Raw genomic sequence first — 21,394 nt, forward strand, 5'->3', positions numbered from 1 at the left:
ACTACGTGACGTCAACAATGGTCCTGGTAGTGATGGAGGATAGGCTGGCTGTTGGGCAATCACTCTGCTCCCTCTCCTTACTCCAGTCTCAGTCTCCCTCTCTCACTACCACTACGTGACGTCAACAATGGTCCTGGCAGTGATGATGGAGGATAGGCTGGCTGTTGGGCAATCACTCTGCTCCTGCTCCTTGCTCCAGTCTCAATCTCCCTCTCTCACTACCACTACGTGACGTCACCAATGGTCCTGGTAGTGATGGAGGATAGGCCGGCTGTTGGGAAATCACTCTGCTCTCTCTCCTTGCTCCTGTCTCAGTCTCCCTCTCTCTCACTACCACTACGTGACGTCAACAATGGTCCTGGCAATGCTGGAAGATAGGCTGGCTGTTGGGCAATCAAACTGCTCTCTTTTTGCTCCAATCTCAATCTCCTTGTTCTACCACTACTTGCAGTCTAAACTCTGCAGTACTCTACGACTACAACTGCATTGCTGACAAGTAGCTGAAAAGCAAACACTTCCAATGCTAGAAAACACTACTTGAGAGTCCCTTAGGACCTTGTCTCCTGCCCCCAAACAGAAAACTTTCTTCTAGTTGCCCCTATCCAGGTGAAGTGCTCAGAGGCCTATGCTCTCTGTCTCACTGTACCCTGTTGACTTGACCCCCTAGTGACTGTGCTAGACGCTGGCTCACAACTGGTCGAAGCAGTCCTAGGACTCAGCTGGTCATGCCCAGTGCGCTGTGACGTGCGAACTCTGTGCGTAGGGTGTGTGAGATGTGAGGTGCGTATGAGTTTCGTGTGAGTTTCGTGTGAGTTTTGTTTAAAGTTCGTGTGAATTTCGCTCGAGTTTCGTGTGAGTTTTTGTGCGAGGTGTGTATGTGACAGCAGTGCTACTGTCACTGTTTATGCTGCTGCCGTCACTGCTGCTGTGGGTATGAGTGTGTGAATAACGCCGTCGTGTCACCTGCCAGACCAGGTTACCCCGAGTGGTATTTATGGTGTGAATTTATTACTCACGCTGCCCCGGCTTTGTACTCTGTAGTGAGTACAGTCATGTAGATTATGGTGTTAATTTACATGAACATGGATCAGTGACGACACTAACTACAAACAAGAATGTGACATGTCACCTGCTTGACCAGGTGAACTGAGTGGTATTTATGGTGTGAATTTATTACTCTTGCTGCCCTGGCTTTGTACTCTGCACGACACCCACGGTCGACTGGGTACTCACAGCTCGGAGTGAGGGTAACAAGGATGCAGTTTACCTGGTTATGGGCCGTTACACGCCCGATTGGCTGAGAGACTCACCTACTCTCCCCCTGACTCACTTGTGAGGTCTGCATTTGCCACTAAGGTGTACAAGGCATAGGCATAGTGGTGGCCTGCCGGAAGCGAAGGCTAGTTTGTGTGTTTCTGAACATTCAAGCGATGCCAACGCGAATCCCGCGAATTATTATTATTATTATACATATAGTCTCCACATATAGATATTGGTGTGTGATCTAGAGTAACACGAATCAGTGAAGACACTTAACTATTACTTTCCAACTGCATAACCCACAGCCCCAACCACAGCATCCCACCTTCTCGTAAGCTTATCTCTTATTGGCGATGGTGCAACCGTGAGAATAAAGCATTCAAGAAACTAGCAAGAATGTGACACGAGTAGAGTCTGGCTATACTCTCTAATAGTGCTAGGGGGGGGGGGGGGGGCGGCGGTTATGTAGTCTTGGTGCTAGTCAATACCTCTAGTTATCTTGGTGTGCGATTTACAGGAACGTGAATCTGTGAAGACACTAACTTCTATTATCAGGCAAAAAAAGCATAGCGTAGGGCCCTGAGCTTCCAAGCTCTCTCGTTAAACAAGAATGTGACAGGAGTAGAGCCCAGTACAGTCACCCCAAGTACACTGCTGCTCTGTGAAATCCTATTGAGTCAGACAAGTACTCTAATTTCAGAAATTTTCGGTGCTCAATATTTTCGGTATGAGGGCAACAGGCTAGGTTAGGTGAACAGAAATTTTCGGTTCAGAGAAGCAGTTCCCTATTGGATTATGTGTGTTAGTGTTTGTTCGGTGTATTGAAATTTTAGGTATGAAACAGACGCACCGAAAGTACCGAAAATAAAAGTACACCAAAAATTTGTGAAATTACAGTACTGTAAACCGCCCAATGTTTGCGTCACGAACGTTTTGCGATCTCTCAGAGCCAGCGAGTTGACGACGGCAAATGTTCGCGGAGCCCTGTGGCCGCACATATACTCCCACTGTTGAAGTTTGATTTCCCGATGGTTAATATTTGCGTTGTGCTCTTCTCGCGAAATTAGCAAACATTAATACGTCGCAAACGTTACGCAGTTTACAGTGCACGCCGTGTGCGTTGTGCAGCCCCAGACCCTGCCACATGGTGGTGCAGGGTGCAAACTTGGCTCGCGCGATTGGATTTCATTGAGCTGCACTGTAGCTCTGCTGTGCTTTGCACTCCACCTGAAGTACAGTAAAACCTGGTGTAAGCAACCTCTGGGTTTAGCCACCTCTGGGTTTAGCGACCTCTGGGTTTAGCCACCTCTGGGTTTAGCCACCTCTGGGTTTAGCGACCTCTGGGTTTAGCCACCTCTGGGTTTAGCGACCACCTGCTCTTAACGACCGTTTTTCCATGTACGAACAGTTCTACACAGACACTGTGGGGCCTGGTTCTAAAGACCACCTGGCTTTAACGACCGCTTTTGCTTGCACCGTGGGGTGGGGGGGGGGGGTGGTGGTCGCTTAAACCAAGTTTTACTGTATATGATGGAAGTGGTGACATCTACTGCAGCATTGTGTTGTGCTGTTGGCTTTTCCTAATGCGAAACTCACTAGCGGCTGGGGAGCTGCTGCTGGCATGACAACTAGACTGCTGGACAATAGAATTCACCGCCGGCTTCCTTGAGAAGTATACCGCTATCGCCAGTTGTTTGGCTGGTGTGTAAACTGCAGCTGTGTTGCACAACTGTAGGTTGTCAATGGTTGTTTTTTAAACTCAGGATGCCAAGACATGTAGACCTTCACTGTTCAATGTATATGTATATGTATATGTAGATGTAGATGTATATGTATATGTATATGTATATGTATATGTATATGTATATGTAGGTGTCAGTGACCAAGACGGTGGCCAATGTACGAATAGCAATAAAGCAAACTGCTCAATTGTCACTTTTCAGTTTTCACACAGTGTGGATGTGTTGGTGTTACTTGGCAGACAATCGACGCTGTTGTGTGCAAGTTAGAGATCGGGGGACGAGCGACAATGGCGATTGTAGAGTTGCCAGTCACCATGTGACAGTTTGCACACTGTGACTGGTACCAATCCAGCACCAGTCACTGAGTGTGACTTGTACCAGTCCAGCACCAGTCACTGAGTGTGACTTGTACCAGTCCGGCACCAGTCACTGAGTGTGACTTGTACCAGTCCAGCACCAGTTACTGAGTGTAACTTTACACACTGTGTGTCTTGTACCCGCGATCAATTTAGAGATTGGGGACCACCGGCAGTGGTCATTGTAGAGTTGCCAGTACAGTCCTAGTGTGACATTGCACATTGTCTTGTCTTTTGGTCGTTGTCACGTTTGTTCTAGTCTCCGTACCATTGTCTTTCATTATTCTTTCCGAGCTAGCCCAGTGGGTATGTGCGAGCTGGGTATGTGAACATAGTATTATTCTTTCCGAGCAGCTGGGTATGTGAACATAGTAAAGAATATTTTAAAAACATGTCACTGAGTGTACACAAAGTCACACTCAGTACACACAGTGACTTGTATCAGTCGCTGAGTGTGACTTTGTACACTGTGTCTGGTGCCAGTGATTTTTCTAAGTGTATTAGCAGACATCCACATGCACAGTTTGAGATTGGTGAAAGCAGCGGAAGCATGAATGGATTTGCTGCTGCTGCTGTTGCAGCGATTGGTCCCTTTGAGAGTGCAACTCAACTTCTGAATTTAGGGTTTGGGCTCACAAACTACTGCTGCTGCTGTTGCTGCTGCTGCTGCTGTTGCTGCTGCTGCTGCTGCTGCTGTTGCTGCTGCTGTTGCTGCTGCTGTTGCTGCTGCTGTTGCTGCTGCTGCTGTTGCTGCAGCTGTTGCTGCTGCTGCTGCCGATACTGCTGCTGGTGCTGGTGCCGTTGTTGTCCCCTCGGGAACGGACATGATAATTCACCTCAACTTTTTTTTATTGTATATACAATCACCATGATCTGCTCTGTTTTTTGTCCATGTCTCGGTCTTGCTACAGGCGTTCAAGTCGTCACTTTCTCCGACTGGGAGCGTATCAACGCAGTGGAAGTGGAGCGTGGGCAGGTGATTGGCAAGCCACGTGAGAAGGTGGTCGACGTTGACGAAATGCTGGCCATTGCACGAGGGGCGGCGGACAGATGAGGATTGTTGGAGACTTGCTCTTCAAGCTGTGATTTATGCAGCGTACGATAGCTGCTAGTCACTGTGAACAACTGAGTACACACTGTGATGGCCGGTGGTGACGGCAACATTACCTCAATCCTCACTAGCCTAGCCATCTTGCCAGCTCTTGTTTCAGATCCGATGTGCAGGCGGGCCCGTTGCTGTGTGCTGCGTTGCCTGTCTACAAGTTGTCATCGTGTAGGTAGGCCCGATGCTGTGTGTTGCGTTGCCTCAGCCTGTCTATGAGTTGTCACCATGCGGGCAGGCCCCGGTGCTGTGCGCTGCATTGCCTCTCTATGAGTTGTCACCGTGCGAGCGGGCCCGATGTTGTGCGCTATGTTGCCTGTCTATGAGTTGTCACGATGCTGGTCCACCTGTGCAGCCCCATTATGCCGGTAGCAGTGACTGTATGCTGGTGCATGGTGTGATGCAGTGGACACTCTCTCAGAGAATGCATGGTGATATTCTGCTAGCTCCCGATGGTGGCATCGTGCTGCACGCCACATTGGCTTTCCCGCAATTGTCGGAAAGTTCATGCAGACTATTCTGGGTGTAAACTGTATAGTATTGTGGTGCTTGTTGTGCGTTGCGTCATGCCATGGAACGTTAGTTTTTCGCCAAGCTGTCACACCCCGCGTTGTCGTACTGTAGTCCTCTGCGCATCAGCAGGATCGTGTTCCGCATGGACAGATGGATGGTACGCCAAAAGCTAGTCGCTACCGTCATCGTTGTTGTCTGGACTACCTGTAAGAGAATACAAGTATCTGTTTGTCGCAAACGCTACTGTTCGTTGATGGCGGTATTTGCGTAGAACTCAACAAGTATCTGGTTCTCTCAGCTCCCAGTGCTCACGACCGCGCTCGCAAGCGTGTGTGTGTGCCCAGTTTTTCACAGTGACTGGTGCCCATGTAAGTAGCTACACTGCTTGCATCAGCCAGTGTGTATTGCTGGCTGCTGTGTATCAGGTGTATTGATGAGTCTGACACACTATCAGTATCACCACCGCATGCGTCATGCATGTGTTCATCACCTGTGTTCTGCGTAGTCTGCAGGGACAACACTGAGGGTATGAGCATTGCCCAGTTTATAACATTCATTGATGGGATTATCCTTTTTTTCCTTTACTGAATCCGTTCACAACAATAACAGTCCGATTGTCTGTTTGTCTGTTTCTTTTTCACGTGTTTCTAACCTGACTTCCCGTTCCATTCATGGCTTCACCATTCCACCATTGTCCTCCTTTCCTTTCTCTGCTGGCGCATTGCTTACTTTTCCCCATGCATATAATTATTATGCTTTCCTCCCAATTATTTGGTGCGCCTGCCATTCGAAGACGCCGAGACCTCTGGTTGGTTGTAGTGAGCATGGCAGGCCCCACCAGCACCATCTCACCCAAAGCTAGCCCCATGCTAGCCCCATGCTAGTCCCATGCTAGCCCCATGCTAGTCCCATGCTAGCCCCATGCTAGTCCCATGCTAGCCCCATGCTAGCCCCATGTGACTGCTGGGGAGTTGTGTATCTTGTAAAAAAAATAAAACTTCAAAACATTGCCATGCCATCTATCCAAGTATCCATGCAGTTGATACTGTACATGTACTGGGTTTTCACAAGTAGTCACCATTGCTTTGATGTAGTGTTGTGGACATGGAAATCCGGTCACACGTCTAGCGGCCCCAGGGCGCTGGCCATGCAGCCGTGGATAAGCGGTACACACATTCACTTATGGGCTGCAGCGTGCTGGTCGCATCGGATCAACATGTGCACTGCACGCAGCGTTCTGTAGGCGCTGAGGGCGCCGGCCCCGGTCAATCGGCTGGATTTCCATGTCTGCTACAGTACATGTACTCAGACCAGCCGGAACCCGTCCGGTTTGGTCAGGCCATCACCGCACCAACTTGTTAGCCATCAATGTGTGTGTTTACTGCTGAGGAGGTTGCTGTACCGGCATGTTCACCCGCTAGATCATACACAAAGCACTACAGCAGTCTCCGGCTAGCTGTATGCTCAGTCTATGCATTCTTGACCTTATCTTTTCTTTTTTCTTTTTTAAATGTTTTACTGCCAGAAGTCTTCATATAAGGAGGCAGATATGCCTGTTTGTTGTACGACTTTAAATAAATCCAACCAACCAACCAACCAACAGCCGTCCCGCTTTATTAATCTGTCACTGTTCAAACCAGCACCCTCTTTCATTAAACCAGCACCATTTTCAGTACCGGTAACCAAAAAGTCTTCTTCGTGCACACTCCAGCAGAAAATCAGATTTGTTAAAGGGGAAGTTAAGGCAAAAATTAAAATTTCACCAGTTGTAGTCTTCGGGGTGCTGAGTCGAATGGTCTTGGTCCGAGAAAGCTGAGACGCTCCCTTCCTACTTGAATCCCAATCGAACTCGCGCACTTCCACCGAAACTGGGTGACTGCGCCCTACTAGATGGGGATTTGTATGCAAAATGTCACTAAAAGCGCCATTTCGTTCTTATAAAAGCACGGATGACCGCGATTGGCCCATATGTTGTACTCTTTTGGACGCTGCGTCGACTGGTCTTGGTCCGAAAAGGCTGCGATGCAGCGTTCCTCCTTTATTCCCAATCGAACATGGTTGAACAAGCGGTCACGTGCTCCTGGTTGCCCAAATCACCTGGTCACCACGCCAGCAGGCGACAACTTTCACACCAAGGTTCAACTCGAGTGACAGGACTGCACCCAAAAAAGGTCAAACAGGCTAGTAAGTTGTACCCTGCAGGCACGGTGACCAGGTGACTGGTGTACGCAGGAGCACGTGACCGCTTGTTCAACCATGTTCGATTGGGAATAAAGGAGGAACGCTGCATCGCAGCCTTTTCGGACCAAAACCAGTCGACTCAGCGTCCAAAAGACTACAACATATGGGCCAATCGCGGTCATCCGTGCTTTTATAAGAACGAAATGGCGCTTTTAGTGACATTTTGCATACAAATCCCCATCTAGTAGGGCGCAGTCACCCAGTTTCGGTGGAAGTGCGCGAGTTCGATTGGGATTCAAGTAGGAAGGGAGTGTCTCAGCTTCCTCGGACCAAGACCATTCGACTCAGCGCCCCGAAGACTACAACTGGTGAAATTTTAATTTTTGCCTTAACTTCCCCTTTAATCCAGCAGGATTTTCCTTAGCACAAATGATGCCGGATCATACCGGGGACGACTGTAGTAAATAATTACCAAGTCCTCTAAGACAGGGAGTATCGCGGCCATGAGAAAGGAGACTAGAACCAAAAAGGGATCCGGGAAACCAGCACCCTCTTTCATTAAACCAGCACCATTTTCAGTACCGGTAACCAAAAAGTCTTCTTCGTGCACACTCCAGCAGAAAATCAGATTTGTTAACCAGCAGGATTTCCTTTAACCTTAGCACAAATGATGCCGGATCATACCGGGGACAACTGTAGTAAATTACCAAGTTCTCTAAGACAGGGAGCATCGCGGCCATAAGAAAGCAGACTAGAACCAAAATGGGATCCGGGAATGAGATAAGAAATCAAGTGCGCGGCAGAATTGCACAGCCTCGGTAAAAAAATTAAAATCTTAACAAAGAGACAACAGTTTTAGGCTGGCAATAAAGGAAGACACAACAACAGGCGAGAATAACTCCTTGGCACAGCCTGCAGCATGAAGCCTAAATAGTAGCGCACAGCCCAGCCAGTACGGCACAGATTAACCAGTAGCGCACAGATTACCATTATGGCTAGGACCTTACCAAACGACAGGACAGCCACACAAAGCCAACGTATTGAACACACCCAGTGCCTAACAGGAAAGAATAATTGAGAATTGGCAGGATGGCCATCTTGTGTAGTACCCAGGGGAGCGAATGATTAGAAACAAATGGGCATAGACGCAAACAGCAAAGGCCTGCGCCTCCTCCAGTGGCCCTTACCCTGGCCAGGTCAGGGGTAATCTAGATTTCACAATGAGAGTGTGAGTGAGTACATTGCCATCGTTTATTCGGATGCAAGAGACGCATCATTAGTATATTGGAAGTCTGAATCAATGCCTGGGATATGGGGATAATTGGTTAAAAGAAATCCGAGTGAAGCACGGTGATGGGGTAATGAAATTGTCATTGCAAGCCATATCAGGGAGAGAGAGACACAGAGAGAGACAGACAGAGACAGAGAGACACAGAGAGAGACAGAGAGACAGAGAGAGAGAGAGAGAGAGAGACAGATGGAGACAGACAGACACAGAGAGACAGAGAGACACAGACAGACAGACAGACAGACAGACAGACAGACAGAGGGGATAGACAGACAGACAGAGGGGATAGAGTCCTTGGCCTGAGCGAGGAGGAGAAGCGAGAGAGACATTTATACATGTTATATCTGCATGTGGAAGTGCATGCACATTTCCATTTCCCTGACAAGCCGACACAATGGTATTACCGAAACATGCATACTCGAGATGAGAGCGGGTCACCAACATGCCCTTCCACCCAGCACACCCGTCCACACTGTATACGATACAGAGTGCCGGATTCATGCATACGCAGGACACTGAGGTCTCACCGGCAGGTGCCATGGTGGGGTCACAATGCAGCAGGCCTCATCGTGGAAGTACACGCACAACATCAAGACATACCGACGCTTTAACCACGCGCCGCTCCAGCCTGCGCCTGCACCGGCTGCTCGTACATGCGTCATATTTACAACCACAGATGCGAACACACAGCTCCAGGTTTCAGTCCAGCCGCAGATTTCAGACTAGCCGCAGGCTTCGGGGTGGCCACAGACTTCACGGTGGCTGCACATTTCGCTGGAGGACCAGATGGAATGCCACCAGTAGCCACACCTGAATGCTACCAGGGATCAGCTTGTCGCATGACAACATCCACATCATGAGGTGGACACAGGTATTGGCACAGTGGCTCGCAGTATCCACTGTATCAGGCGGACACAGGAATCGGCACATCGGCTGACAACCAAAATCAATACACACGGAACGGTTTGTACACACATGCACAAACACACGGAACGGTTTGCTCGCGGGTACAACTGTGTACGAGCAGCAGCACCGCAGACTGTTAGTGCAAGTCATCTTACGCAGGCGTACAGTGGACATGAATAGAGATCGCCACGAAGCTTCCCGCCAAGTCTTCACAAGCCTCCGTCATTACCACCATCCTCGTCACCACCACCACCATTATTGTGCTGCCTGTCTCTCTCATAGCTTCTTCTTGTCGTCGGTATAGATGGATATGAGAGAGTCGGTGAAACCTGCCGCCATACACAGCTGTGACAAGAGTGACACGAACACAACACAGGGATAGGATCGGACACCAATCACCCACACACTGATTGCAATATCGGATACCAGACTGTCCAACCTCCTGGCCACCCCAAATCTGGATACTGAAAAGATCTGAAAGCACCCGACGTGATACAAGTGGGCATGAAGCTGCCATGACCGCCAAAAAGTGTGTTATCGGGCACTGCCGGGTGACAAGTCGCATGAGCTCCATGTGGGATAAGTGCCTGCATCAGCCATCTATTCCGTGTGTATGTGATGGATTGTAATCCGTTATCAGAGTTGAGACATGAAAAGTGGGACAAAAGTGTCGATATCTCATGAAATCAGGACAAAAGGCGCCCGTGCGAAAACCTCGGCAGGGTGTACTGTCGGGTGGCAAAGAACTGGGAGAGTCAACCTCCTAGCCTAGGCCGTTCATTTTCATTTTCATGTATTTATACAGCCTATCAGGGGCATAGCAGCCAGTCAGACCAGTCCGGCTTTGGCAGGACCACTTTTTTTAAACACAAATGCCAAAAGTGCCCAGAATGCAGGATTTTGCACCCTAATTTCAAAATTTTCCCGCGGGGGACCCCCAGAACCCGCCTCTAACGGTGGTGCGACACGCGCCTGTCTATGCGCAGTTGAGTCACTGTGTATACATTGGTATGCTGTGCTTAATGAAATTCTAGCCTGGTCGTCCTTCGGCGCTCTGTTCTTCGGCACGCCACAGCACAATACGCATATTACCACGATTACAGCCGTCCCCATCACTATACCTTATAGGGATGGAAGCTCAAGGCGCTAACGGCTGCGATTCTCTGCCCCATGAATCCATCGTGCCACTTGATGGTGCCAAGACTCTCCTGCGAGTCGATGTGGTAGGTCTTGGCAACTTGATCACGTGATCCACTGTGCACACACATACACACATACACGCACGCGGACGCACCCACATACATACACACATAATTATACATACACACATAATTATACACGCACGCACGCACACACACACACACACACACACATACACACCATTGGACCGTTGGACGCCCATCGCCGAAGGCGATGATAGCGATGCTACAGCAGAAGCCATAGCAGCTTGTGCTGGGTTTGCACCATAATACACATAATAACAACTTGCAAGGCTGAAGAATTGACCGCCACTATTCAGCCTGGTCTACACCACACAACTATGAAGTGACTTTTTCTGGCCAAGTAGGGATTCACACACACGCACGCACGCAAGCACGCACGCACGCACACACACACACACACACACACAGACCGACAGAGTACTTACACGGCCAGGAGAGGAGCAGTACGATGCACGTCCATGCAGGAGATACGTATACCGGTCTTAACCTGTTCCGTAGACTTCTCAAACCGCGGGTCCCAGTAGCGCACATCACCAGCCACACTGTATCCATAGCAACAGCAGCAACAACGACGACAACACCGACGACGACCACAATAACAGCAGCAACAGCAGCAGCAACAACAACGACGACGACAGCGACGACAACAACAACAACAACAACAACAACAACAACAACAACAACCTCTTATTGGCAATGGTGCCATCGTGAGAATAAAGAATTCAAACAACAACAATGGTGCATGGCAGAGAACACAACCTTAACAAACATATTCTCTGAGTTCTGACTGGATAATAAGATAATGCGAAAGAGCTTTCGGCCATTGTCATAAAGTGCATGGCTGTCGTACTCAGTAACAAGTGAGAGGCACTCTAGTGATCGACGGAATCCTTTTCACGCAGTCCTTCCCACCCTGATAGGATAGTGTGGCTAACGCCCATCCTTTGCATTGCCTTCTGCCATTGGACGGTGAAATAAAATAAAATTAGAGCTGACAATAGACCTCCCCGGCCTGTTCCGGCTTACCTGGATGAAATGATCTTTCCTTGACTGGCGCCTTGCTGTAGGTGCACTTTGACTACGTACGCTGTGTGCTCACGTAGTAGTCGCACCAAACTGCAACAGGGCACAGTTCACAACATGGAACATGCGGCACAGTTCACAACATGGGACATGCGGCACAGTTCACAGCATGGGACATGCGGCACAGCTCACAACATAGGACAAGGACAACAAGAGAGAGAGAGACGGATAGAAAAACGGAACAAAGGACAGATGGACGATTGGGAAGACGGACAGGCGGGCGGGTGGCCGGGTGGGCAGGCAGACAGACGAACAGACGGACGAACAGACGGACAGGCAGGCATGCAGACAGACATACAGGAACATGATACTTTGCCTCCAAAAGGGAGTGAGGCTGCACATCATGAACCTGTGCAAATCTCACCCAGGATTAGTATACATCTCACCCAGGATTAGTATACATCTCACCCAGGATTAGTATACATCTCACCCAGGATTAGTATACATCTCACCCAGGATTAGTATACATCTCACCCAGGATTAGTATACATCTCACCCAGGATTAGTATACATCTCACCCAGGATTAGTACAGTCGTCCCTCTGTAATCCGGCACCTTTTGCAACGGCATTTTCTGCTGGATAAACAAGGGTGCTGGATTATGAAATCCTGCCCTCCAACCCGGCCCACATGTTATCATACACGTCATGTTTGTGTCGTACGTCAAAACGTAGGGATTTTCTGTGTCAAACCAAGTACTTTGTGGAATGCATGTCTATAAGACTTAGTTGTACACTTAGGAATATCCTATGTACTGGCATGGGATATTCCCAAGTGTATGTTGCATGTGTTGTGTATGTTACAATGCTCCCTGACGGTATGCGATGTACAACTGCTGGATTAGAAAATCGAATTATGTACAGTTTGAGTGATTTGTTGCAGAAAATCGCTGCTGGAGGCGGAATTCAAGTGCCGGATTAAAGCGTAGAAAATGAACTGAAAAATCCGTTTTGCCAGAAAGTGTGCTGGTTTGCAAGGGTGCTGGATAAACAAGTGCCAGATTAGAGAGGGACCACTGTATATACATGTATTACGCATATGGTGCATGTGATAACACGAGCACAAACGTGACATGTACAAACGCCCTCCGCTTCCACACTGCGACACCAGCACACTATCACACTAGCACACTACCACCACACTGCCATAATCAAGCAGCTTACCAATCAGTCGGTGGCAGTCTCCTATCGTACAGCCGAATGGTACCGTCACCACATCCGGCGATAAGCAACGACCGTCCAGCCACGTCACTGGTTAAGCTTGTCACACACGTGTCAGCACCAGTTGGAATATCCTGTACATGGTATGGCATACGCACATACAGACACACACAGTACACACACGGACCGTCCACAGTGAAAATGAACACGTCTTTAGACATTCGCAAACAGTCAGGAGTGCCCAGCTCACTTCCACGTGCACAGTTGTCATTAAAGACAAAAGCAGGATGTTGAGCAACGTTTGACAGGGCAACAGTGAACTCAGGCATGTAGCTCGTGTATAGTCAGTGTAGTCCGGTCACCGCACCAGCAAAGGGCCGTCATAGGTACTGCATAGTTGAAATGATTCATAATTCTTTGTTCCCATCTTCCATAGGTCCGTCAAATAGTAGTAATAGGTTTTTTCATTTGACCCGACGAGACTACACGACGCTTGCAGACCACAGCACGAACAGTTCACCAGTAGTTGAAATAGGCAAAATGGCGACTATGAGGTTGCCAGTGATACATGGTCACCACACCACACCACAGATGTGACTCTGGTACATAGTCACCACACCACTGATGTACAGATGTGACTCTGGTACATGGTCACCACACTACGCCACAGATGTGACTCTGGTACATAGTCACCACACTACTGGCACAGATGTGTGAACTACGCCCCTGGAAGATGAATGTTGTTTATTAGCTTATTGGTTACCTGTATGATCTGCTCTCTCTGTGTGTCCCAGACGCGTATGATTCGTGCATTGCCCGACGCAAACAGCACCCCACTCTCCTGCTCCCAGTCTAGTACCAGACTCGGAACAGGCTGCTGGGTTGCCAGGCCAGTGGCTGCTGCAGTCAACACACACACACACACACACACACACACACACACACACACACACACACACACACACACACACACACACACACACACACACACACACACACACACACACACACACATACACGCACACATACACGCACACACACACACACACACACACACACACACACACACACACACACACACACACACGCATGCATGCATGCATGCACACACACACACACACACAGTGACACACACAAACGCACACACACACATGCACACACACGCACACAGTGACACACAGTGACACACGTACACACACACACACACACACACAGGGAGGAAGGGAGGGGGCGGGGGGGGGAGAGAGAGAGAGAGAGAGAGAGAGAGAGAGAGAGAGAGAGAGAGAGAGAGAGAGAGAGAGAGAGAGAGAGAGAGAGAGAGAGTGAGTGAGAGTGAGTGAGTGAGAGAGACAGACAGAAGGAGGGGAGAGGGTGGGGGTGGATGGAATGACTTACCGCGTGGAACGGGTGCAAGATCAGTCAGCGCTCGCCATGCTGCAACTTGAGAGCCACGTCCCTCGATGTTGTAGTCACGCCACACACGTACACAGCCATCGTCTACACATCAAACATACGCACACGCACACATGCACGCCCGCCCGCCCGCCCGCCCGCACGCACCCATACACACACGTGAGTACATTCTCTGGTAGACCACTACTCCATGAACACACCGGTTGCTCTGTGAGTGAAAATAGATCGTCTTTCTAAAAAAGTATTCACTGGTTAGAGGAAAAGACGCACTAAAAACTGTATAAAAGGTATAGCGTTAACTCCAGTTATAACGACCTCGCATGTAGCGGAATTTGTGATATAACGACCTCGCATGTAGCGGAGTTTGTTATATAACAAACACCTGTCCATGTTTGTTCCTATTGGAGCCCATAACAAATTGACATTTGTAGCAAAGTGTTTTCGTTTGTATTGAACTCAACTCTGTGTGGGGGAGTGTGGTAGTTATGCATTGTACATCACGCTGTAGTACTGACGTGCGCAGTCATGGTAACAGTGCATTGCGTAATGCTCTTGGCCATATGCTGCTGTTGAGCTGGTTTTACAGATGAAGAATCTGAGAGACACAATGGCTAGTTGTCTATTCTTTCCGTGTGCTTAGTCTGGTTTCTTGCATGCATACAGGGAGCATGTAAACCCTGTGCTTAGTCTGGTTTCTTGCATGCATACAGGGAGCATGTAAACCCTGTGCTTAGTCTGGTTTCTTGCATGCATACAGGGAGCATGTAAACCCTGTGCTTAGTCTGGTTTCTTGCATGCATACAGAGAGCATGTAAACCAAGTCCATGTTCATGTTCATGTACTGTATGACATGTCATTTGTGTGTACTAAAATTTCGATGTCAGGGACCTGCCCGGTTTCAGGTGTAATGTAGAATTAGGTGACCAGCCTGCCCTTCACATATAGTGCATACTCTAGTGACTTTTAGGTGTAATTTAAATTTAGGTGCCTGGTTTCTCTACCGAAATCACCGAAACTAAAGCTACACCGAAATAAACGTGTTATACCGTATTCGCTCACCTGTACCCGCCATGAGCAGTGAGACGTCGTGCGGATTGACAAGGTCCAGTGTAGTAATTCTAGCCTTGCTGTTGGCTGGGTGATTGTGGATGGTGTTCAGCTGAACTCCCATCTCCCAGTCCCACACACTGCACAGCAGAAACACACACACACACAATAAACCACAACAATAGCGTAGTGTCCTGTATTGAAGCCTGTCCCAAATATAAGCCTGTTTTGAACACTAAGCTTTCACAATACAAGCCCCATACAAGCCGCTGACCAACGGTACTGACGTTCTACAACTAACTGCCAATCAGCTCTAGCACGTCTTGGATGCGCACTCCAACGGCCTTCCAACTTGGAAGGTTCAAAGTTCTGAAGTAGAAATAACATAGGTGGGGAAGGTGAGCGCAACCAAGAGAAGCACGAGCTGAAAGTCTCAGCTAAGCTGATTGCCAAGTAACTAGTTATGTTAGCGCACATTATAGCGTAACTTGCAGTTCCTCGGTCCTCTTGTCCCATATATTCTCAACACAATTTGTTAGGCAGTGGTAACACAAATGTGTGAACTTTTCTTTACTTTTTTTCACACATTTTCCTCTTACTAAATAAGGCAATGCTGACGCCAAATTAGGTCCCATTCATTGCGTCCCTCCCTCCCTCCCCATACAGTATTGTCTCCAAAATAGATGTAGCTCCGATCATGTTGTTGGCTAACAGCCACAGCTCAAGTTGCACTGCTTTCTACAAAATTCTTTTAGTAATTCAATGTTTCGGTGTATGACCAGCATCAGGAACCAAAATTGCTGTTCAAATATCTCACGTGATATTCGTCTTGTCGGCCACTAGCAGCTCGTTCTGGTACGGGTGAAAGAGCAAACACTGGGGTGCCTCCGGGTTGCGGTTCACAAACACCTGATCCTCCAGGCGATACTTGGTGGAAGCTAGAGCGGATGCATACACACGTATAGACAACACAGGAGATATCCACTCAACATGCATATACACGTATAGACAACACAGGAGAATGTAGTACTGTACTATGTTCTGAGTCAGTGTGTACATGCGGGATATTACGCATGCGCACACTGACGATGTCGTTGTTGTTGTTTGAGAGACTGATGAGCAAGAATGTGTTTTCTATGGTAGCTGTGAGACTGAGAGTGTATTCTAGTATCGTGGGACGCAGTTCCTACATTGGCGCAGTGAACACTGTGATCTGACCCCTAGCCAGCCATGGCGACAAGTCTTGGCCGCGCACCGCAACCTTTTCGTCTTGCTGACGACTCTGGAGATAGTTCCAACATTTCTGCCGAATTTCAAATTTGGCTTGAGGATTTCGAAGCCTATCTTGCTTTACAGAAGGTGACGGAGGCCTCAACCAAGGCGCAACTCCTTACCAATCTTGCCGGATTAGGGGTTCGCCGGATCGTGAAAGGCCTGTCTCTTCCGACTCCGAGCGGGTCTGACACCGAGTACACTGTTCTCCGTCAAGGCCTCAAATCGTATTTCCGCCCTGCAGTCAACACCACCGTCGAACGCCATAAGTTTCGCATGAGGAAACAGCAGCCTGCGGAGTCCCTCACCGCGTTTGCCGCCGGCCTGAGGACTGCTGCCGAGGCGTGCGAGTTCGATTCTACCACCAATGATTCCATTGTGGACTCGCAGATTCGTGACCAGTTTATCGCTGGTTTGGCCAATATTGAAATTCGTCGGGAGCTGTTGGCAGATCCAAACCTTACGTTGGCGACTGCCATCCGTAAAGGAGTCAGCATGGAACTCTCTTATTCAGAGTCCAAGCTCTACGACCAGCCGGGGAAGTTTGGATTTTGCCCCACGGAGGACTCCATTCCCAGTGGTGCGTCCGCCAATCGTGTTAGCACTCACTCACGTTCGTCACCAGTCAACTGCAAATATTGTGGGGAGCAGCACACTCCCGGAATGGCCCACTGTCCGGCAGCTGGAAAGAAATGCAACAACTGCGGAAAGATGGGACATTTCTCCAAGGTGCGCTTGTCACGGCGTGGTCGTCGTCAGGATGGGAGCCGACCTGGCCAGGCGAATGCGTGCAGAGAGGAAGAGTCAGCCAACATGTGCGCAACGGATGACTTGATATACCTGACGAAGCCACTCAGCAAGTCATCCCATGATGAGCGGTTCTTGATTACCCTGTCTGTGAATGGCAAGCCGGTGTCGGGATTATTAGACACGGGTGCAACGCGCACCATCTGCCCCGCCGACGTGGTCAAGCCAGACAGTGCTTGCGACCGTCGTCTCTGTGCGTACGATGGCTCGGAGGTCCCCACTCTCGGAATGGCGGACATCACTGTGGCGGGGAATTCACGTCAAACAGCATGCCGTTGCTTTGTGGTCCCCGAGGGGAAACTGGCACTGTTCGGCCAGGACATCATTTTCCAGCTAGGCTTGCTGCAGATGGTGGAGACGGACACAGCGAACGTAGTCAACGCAGCACCTGTCAACATCCGTGTCAATCCAGATGCAACCCCTACAGCAGTGCCATTTCGTCGCCCAGCATTCTCAGTTCGAGACGACATCGCAGCCGAATTGGAGCGTCTATGTAAAGCGGACATAATCGAGCCTGTCAAAGAGGCAACAGAGTGGGTTTCTCCCATCGTGCCTGCTCGCAAGTCCAACGGCACACTACGCCTTTGCGTCGACTTCCGCCAGTTGAACCAGCATGTCGTTCGTGAACGCAGGGCCATCCCTACCCTGGATGAGATTACGGAGCAAATCCATGGCTCGACAGTGTTCTCCGTGTTGGATGCTGAAGCCGGATTTCATCAGATTGATTTGGATGAGCAGTCCCGGCCGCTAACGACTTTCAGCACCCACAAGGGCCTCTATCGATTTAAGCGACTTCCGTTTGGCATCGCATCGGCGCCTGAGACCTTCCAGCGAATCTTGTCAAATGTGTTGGATGGTTTGGAGGGTGTATTCGTTTACATCGATGACATCCTTATCGTTGGGAAGGACAGAGACGAGCACGATCGACGCCTCAAACTGGTCCTTGAGCGACTCAATGCCGTCAACCTCCGATTGAATTGGCCAAAGTCTCAAGTCCGTCAAGAGTCGGTCCGGTATCTTGGATGTGTGCTGGACAAATCTGGCATCCAGCACGACTCGGCAAAGGCCGAAGCGATCCGCAACATGGCAGCACCGGGGAGCCTCAAGGATGTACGCCGAATGATCGGAATGCTAACCTACTTGGGCAGATTCCTCCCAGGTCTGGCTGAGCACACAGAGCCGCTTCGCCAGTTATCACGACGTGAGCCTTTCCTCGTAGACAAAGAACTTCTTCAGGCATTCAAACAGTGTCAAGACAACGCTGCCAAGCTACTGACCAGATTGGCATTCTTCGATGCCTCGCCCAGCCGTCCCACCGCCATTAGCTGCGACGCTTCACCCGTGGGCCTTGGCGCTATTCTTTGGCAGAAAGCAGACACAGGTGACTGGCAGCCTGTCTGTTGTGCCAGTCGTTCGCTCAATCCAACGGAAGCACGCTATTCCCAGCTGGAACGTGAAATGCTGGCTGTGGTTTTCGGCCTAACCAAGTTCCGACAATATGCCCTTGGTCGCACCGTAGACATTTTGACTGATCACAAGCCGTTGGTTCACATTGTCAAGAAGTCGTTCGATGAAGTTCCGCCACGGCTTCAACGATGGCTATTGGCTCTGCTGCCCTTTGACTACCAGCTCAGCTTCACACCTGGCCAGACCATGTGTGTTACCGACGCTTTGTCACGTGCCCCCCTAGCATCTGCGGAGGCGTCACCAGAGGAGGATAGATCCATGCGCGAATTCGTCGGCATGGTCTTGTCAGAAGTGCCAGTTTGTGAAGCCGATCTCGAGGCTGCTACTGCTGACGATCCATTATTGGCCGCAATAGTCCGCCGGGTCCTCACCGGTGCATGGCGGGACATCTTGCCTGCTGAGGAACCATTCTTCATGATGCGAAGCCAGCTGACCGTCGCAAATGGCATTCTTCTTCTGGACAGCCGAGTTGTTATCCCATCGGCTTTGCAACAGCCGGTTTTGAAGCTAGCTCATGAGGGGCACCCAGGCAGCGCTACGTTCAAAGACACCCTTCGCCGTTCTGTTTGGTGGCCTCGTATGTCACGGGATGCTGAGCAGTTTGCAGCAGCATGCGAGATTTGTTGGCGGAGCCGCACCAACCACAGCCAAGAGCTGCAGCCAACGGAGGTTGTTCCAGTGTGGCACAAGGTGGCAGTTGATTTGGTGGAGATCGAAGGCCGCCACCTGCTCTCGTTGGTCGACTACGGGTCTCGTTTCCCGGAGCTGATTGTCCTGCCTGGAACCAAGTCCCAACATGTCGTGATGGCTTTGTCCACTATCTTCGCCAGGTTCGGCATTCCGCTCGAGCTCGTCAGTGACAATGGCCCACAATTTGTGTCCGCCGAAATGGGTGAGTTCCTCCAACGCCTGGGAGTTCATCACATCCGAGTCAGCCCACGCTATCCACAATCAAATGGCATGGTGGAAAGATTTCACCGCACCGTTCGTGCGAGATTCGGGACTCTCAACAGCCAGATGCCGTTTATCCAGCGTATCCAGCAGGTGCTTTTCTCAATTCGCACCTCCACCCACCGGATGCTTGGTACCACTCCAGCACACGCTTTCTTTGGTCGCCACATCCGAACTCGCGTGCCCAGCGTTGTCAATGCCCCCATCGTCCACCTCGACACCCAGTTGTCACAGAAACTCGGCATGGCAGTACAGCACGACCAGCACCGGGGCGTGAAACCCCTCCCATCCCTGTCGCCAGGCTCTTCAGTGCTCTTGCAGGATGGCCACACAGCCCAGCAACGGAAATGGAAAGTTGTTGAACAACGAGGTCGCTCTGTAATAGTCTCTGATGGTGCACGTGTTGCTTTTCGCAATCGGCGACACGTTCGACCGTGGCAACCCACCTCTAGCAGCACGGGACTGGAATCTCCCGATGTACAACCGTCCAACCAAGCCGTGGTTTCACCGCCTGCCGCTCCGGCTGAACAAGCAGAGCCCCATGCGTCGTCCCCGTCGGTGGCTCAGTCGACGAGGCCATTGGTGCCTCTAGCGGGACAGCCCTCATCTGCACAATCGTCTCCCACGCCCCCAGTTAGCCTCCGGCGATCAGAGCGCACCATTGCTGCCCCAGATAGGCTCAATTTGTAAGCCATTTCTTGAATACCTCATGCCAGGACTGTCCCTCTAAATGAGATCTCTTGTGATCAAACCATCGTATATCGGAACCTGCCTTACACACGTGGGAATCCGTTCGTGTTTGTTCCTTTTCTTCATGCTACTTTCATTTTTATTGACACCCATAATTCCTCGTATGTTTTTTTGTGGTGCCTCTTCCCCATCCACCTTCTTTTCTTCTTCTTCTTTTTTCTTTCTTTCTTTTTTCCCTTGGGGAAGGGGTAATGTTGTACTGTACTATGTTCTGAGTCAGTGTGTACATGCGGGATATTACGCATGCGCACGTGACGATGTCGTTGTTGTTGTTTGAGAGACTGATGAGCAAGAATGTGTTTTCTATGGTAGCTGTGAGACTGAGAGTGTATTCTAGTATCGTGGGACGCAGTTCCTACAGAGATATCCACTCAACATGCAGCCGCACATAGCCGGCCGCACCCCCTACTCACAACTCACATCTGTTCACTACAGGAGAAAGCCAATGAGTATGCAGCCATGCATAGAGAATCCCCCCCCCCCCCCCTTGGTAACAGGTACACGGAATTGTTACTCACATAAACACAGGAGGAAGCCAATGAAAATGCAGCCATGTATAGACAATCCCCCGATCCCCCCCCCCCCCTTCCCCGAATAAGGAGTAATTGCATGGGTCACACAATGCAGGATGTACTGTTGTTTTCACGATATCTACAACTATGTGCGGGAGACATGAAAGAGTTAGGGTGCCAGTTTCCATTGAATGGACTGTAAGCATTGGTATCAATGACTGGACTAACTCGCATCCTTCAGCGTGGCTCTGCTCTCAGCTCGCTGTTCAGTGTTGCGCTTGAATCTCCAGTGTCGCTCCAGAAACTGCTTGCCATCAGCATCGCTCTTTTTCTCCCACTGCAGGCCGGCATACACACACACA

The 21,394-nt window shown here is 49.9% G+C and overlaps 2 protein-coding genes across 3 annotated transcripts in view; one reads left to right on the top strand and one right to left on the bottom strand.

Annotated features, from left to right (window-relative positions):
* The window catches only part of LOC135824522 (NADPH:adrenodoxin oxidoreductase, mitochondrial-like), a 40,868-nt gene extending 34,873 nt beyond the window's left edge, over positions 1 to 5,995 (top strand). The window contains exon 14 of the mRNA XM_065337260.1: positions 4,270 to 5,995. Coding sequence (XP_065193332.1) covers positions 4,270 to 4,412 — 143 coding nt within the window. The 3' untranslated portion in view covers positions 4,413 to 5,995. The remainder of the gene's footprint in view (positions 1 to 4,269) is intronic.
* Positions 5,996 to 7,791: 1,796 nt separating this feature from the next.
* The window catches only part of LOC135825062 (regulatory-associated protein of mTOR-like), a gene marked incomplete at its 5' end in the record, with an annotated part of 23,866 nt that continues 10,263 nt past the window's right edge, over positions 7,792 to 21,394 (bottom strand). The window contains 10 exon segments of one of the 2 annotated variants that reach the window (XM_065337800.1): positions 7,792 to 9,693; positions 10,470 to 10,602; positions 10,997 to 11,113; positions 11,598 to 11,687; positions 12,817 to 12,947; positions 13,577 to 13,710; positions 14,209 to 14,310; positions 15,286 to 15,413; positions 16,091 to 16,211; positions 21,261 to 21,369. In XM_065337800.1, the coding sequence (XP_065193872.1) occupies positions 9,625 to 9,693; positions 10,470 to 10,602; positions 10,997 to 11,113; positions 11,598 to 11,687; positions 12,817 to 12,947; positions 13,577 to 13,710; positions 14,209 to 14,310; positions 15,286 to 15,413; positions 16,091 to 16,211; positions 21,261 to 21,369 (1,134 nt within the window). 2 annotated transcript variants of the gene reach the window in all.

The sequence above is a fragment of the Sycon ciliatum genome, chromosome 9 (assembly GCF_964019385.1).
Source record: "Sycon ciliatum chromosome 9, ocSycCili1.1, whole genome shotgun sequence".
In the NCBI taxonomy this organism is placed as follows: domain Eukaryota; kingdom Metazoa; phylum Porifera; class Calcarea; order Leucosolenida; family Sycettidae; genus Sycon; species Sycon ciliatum.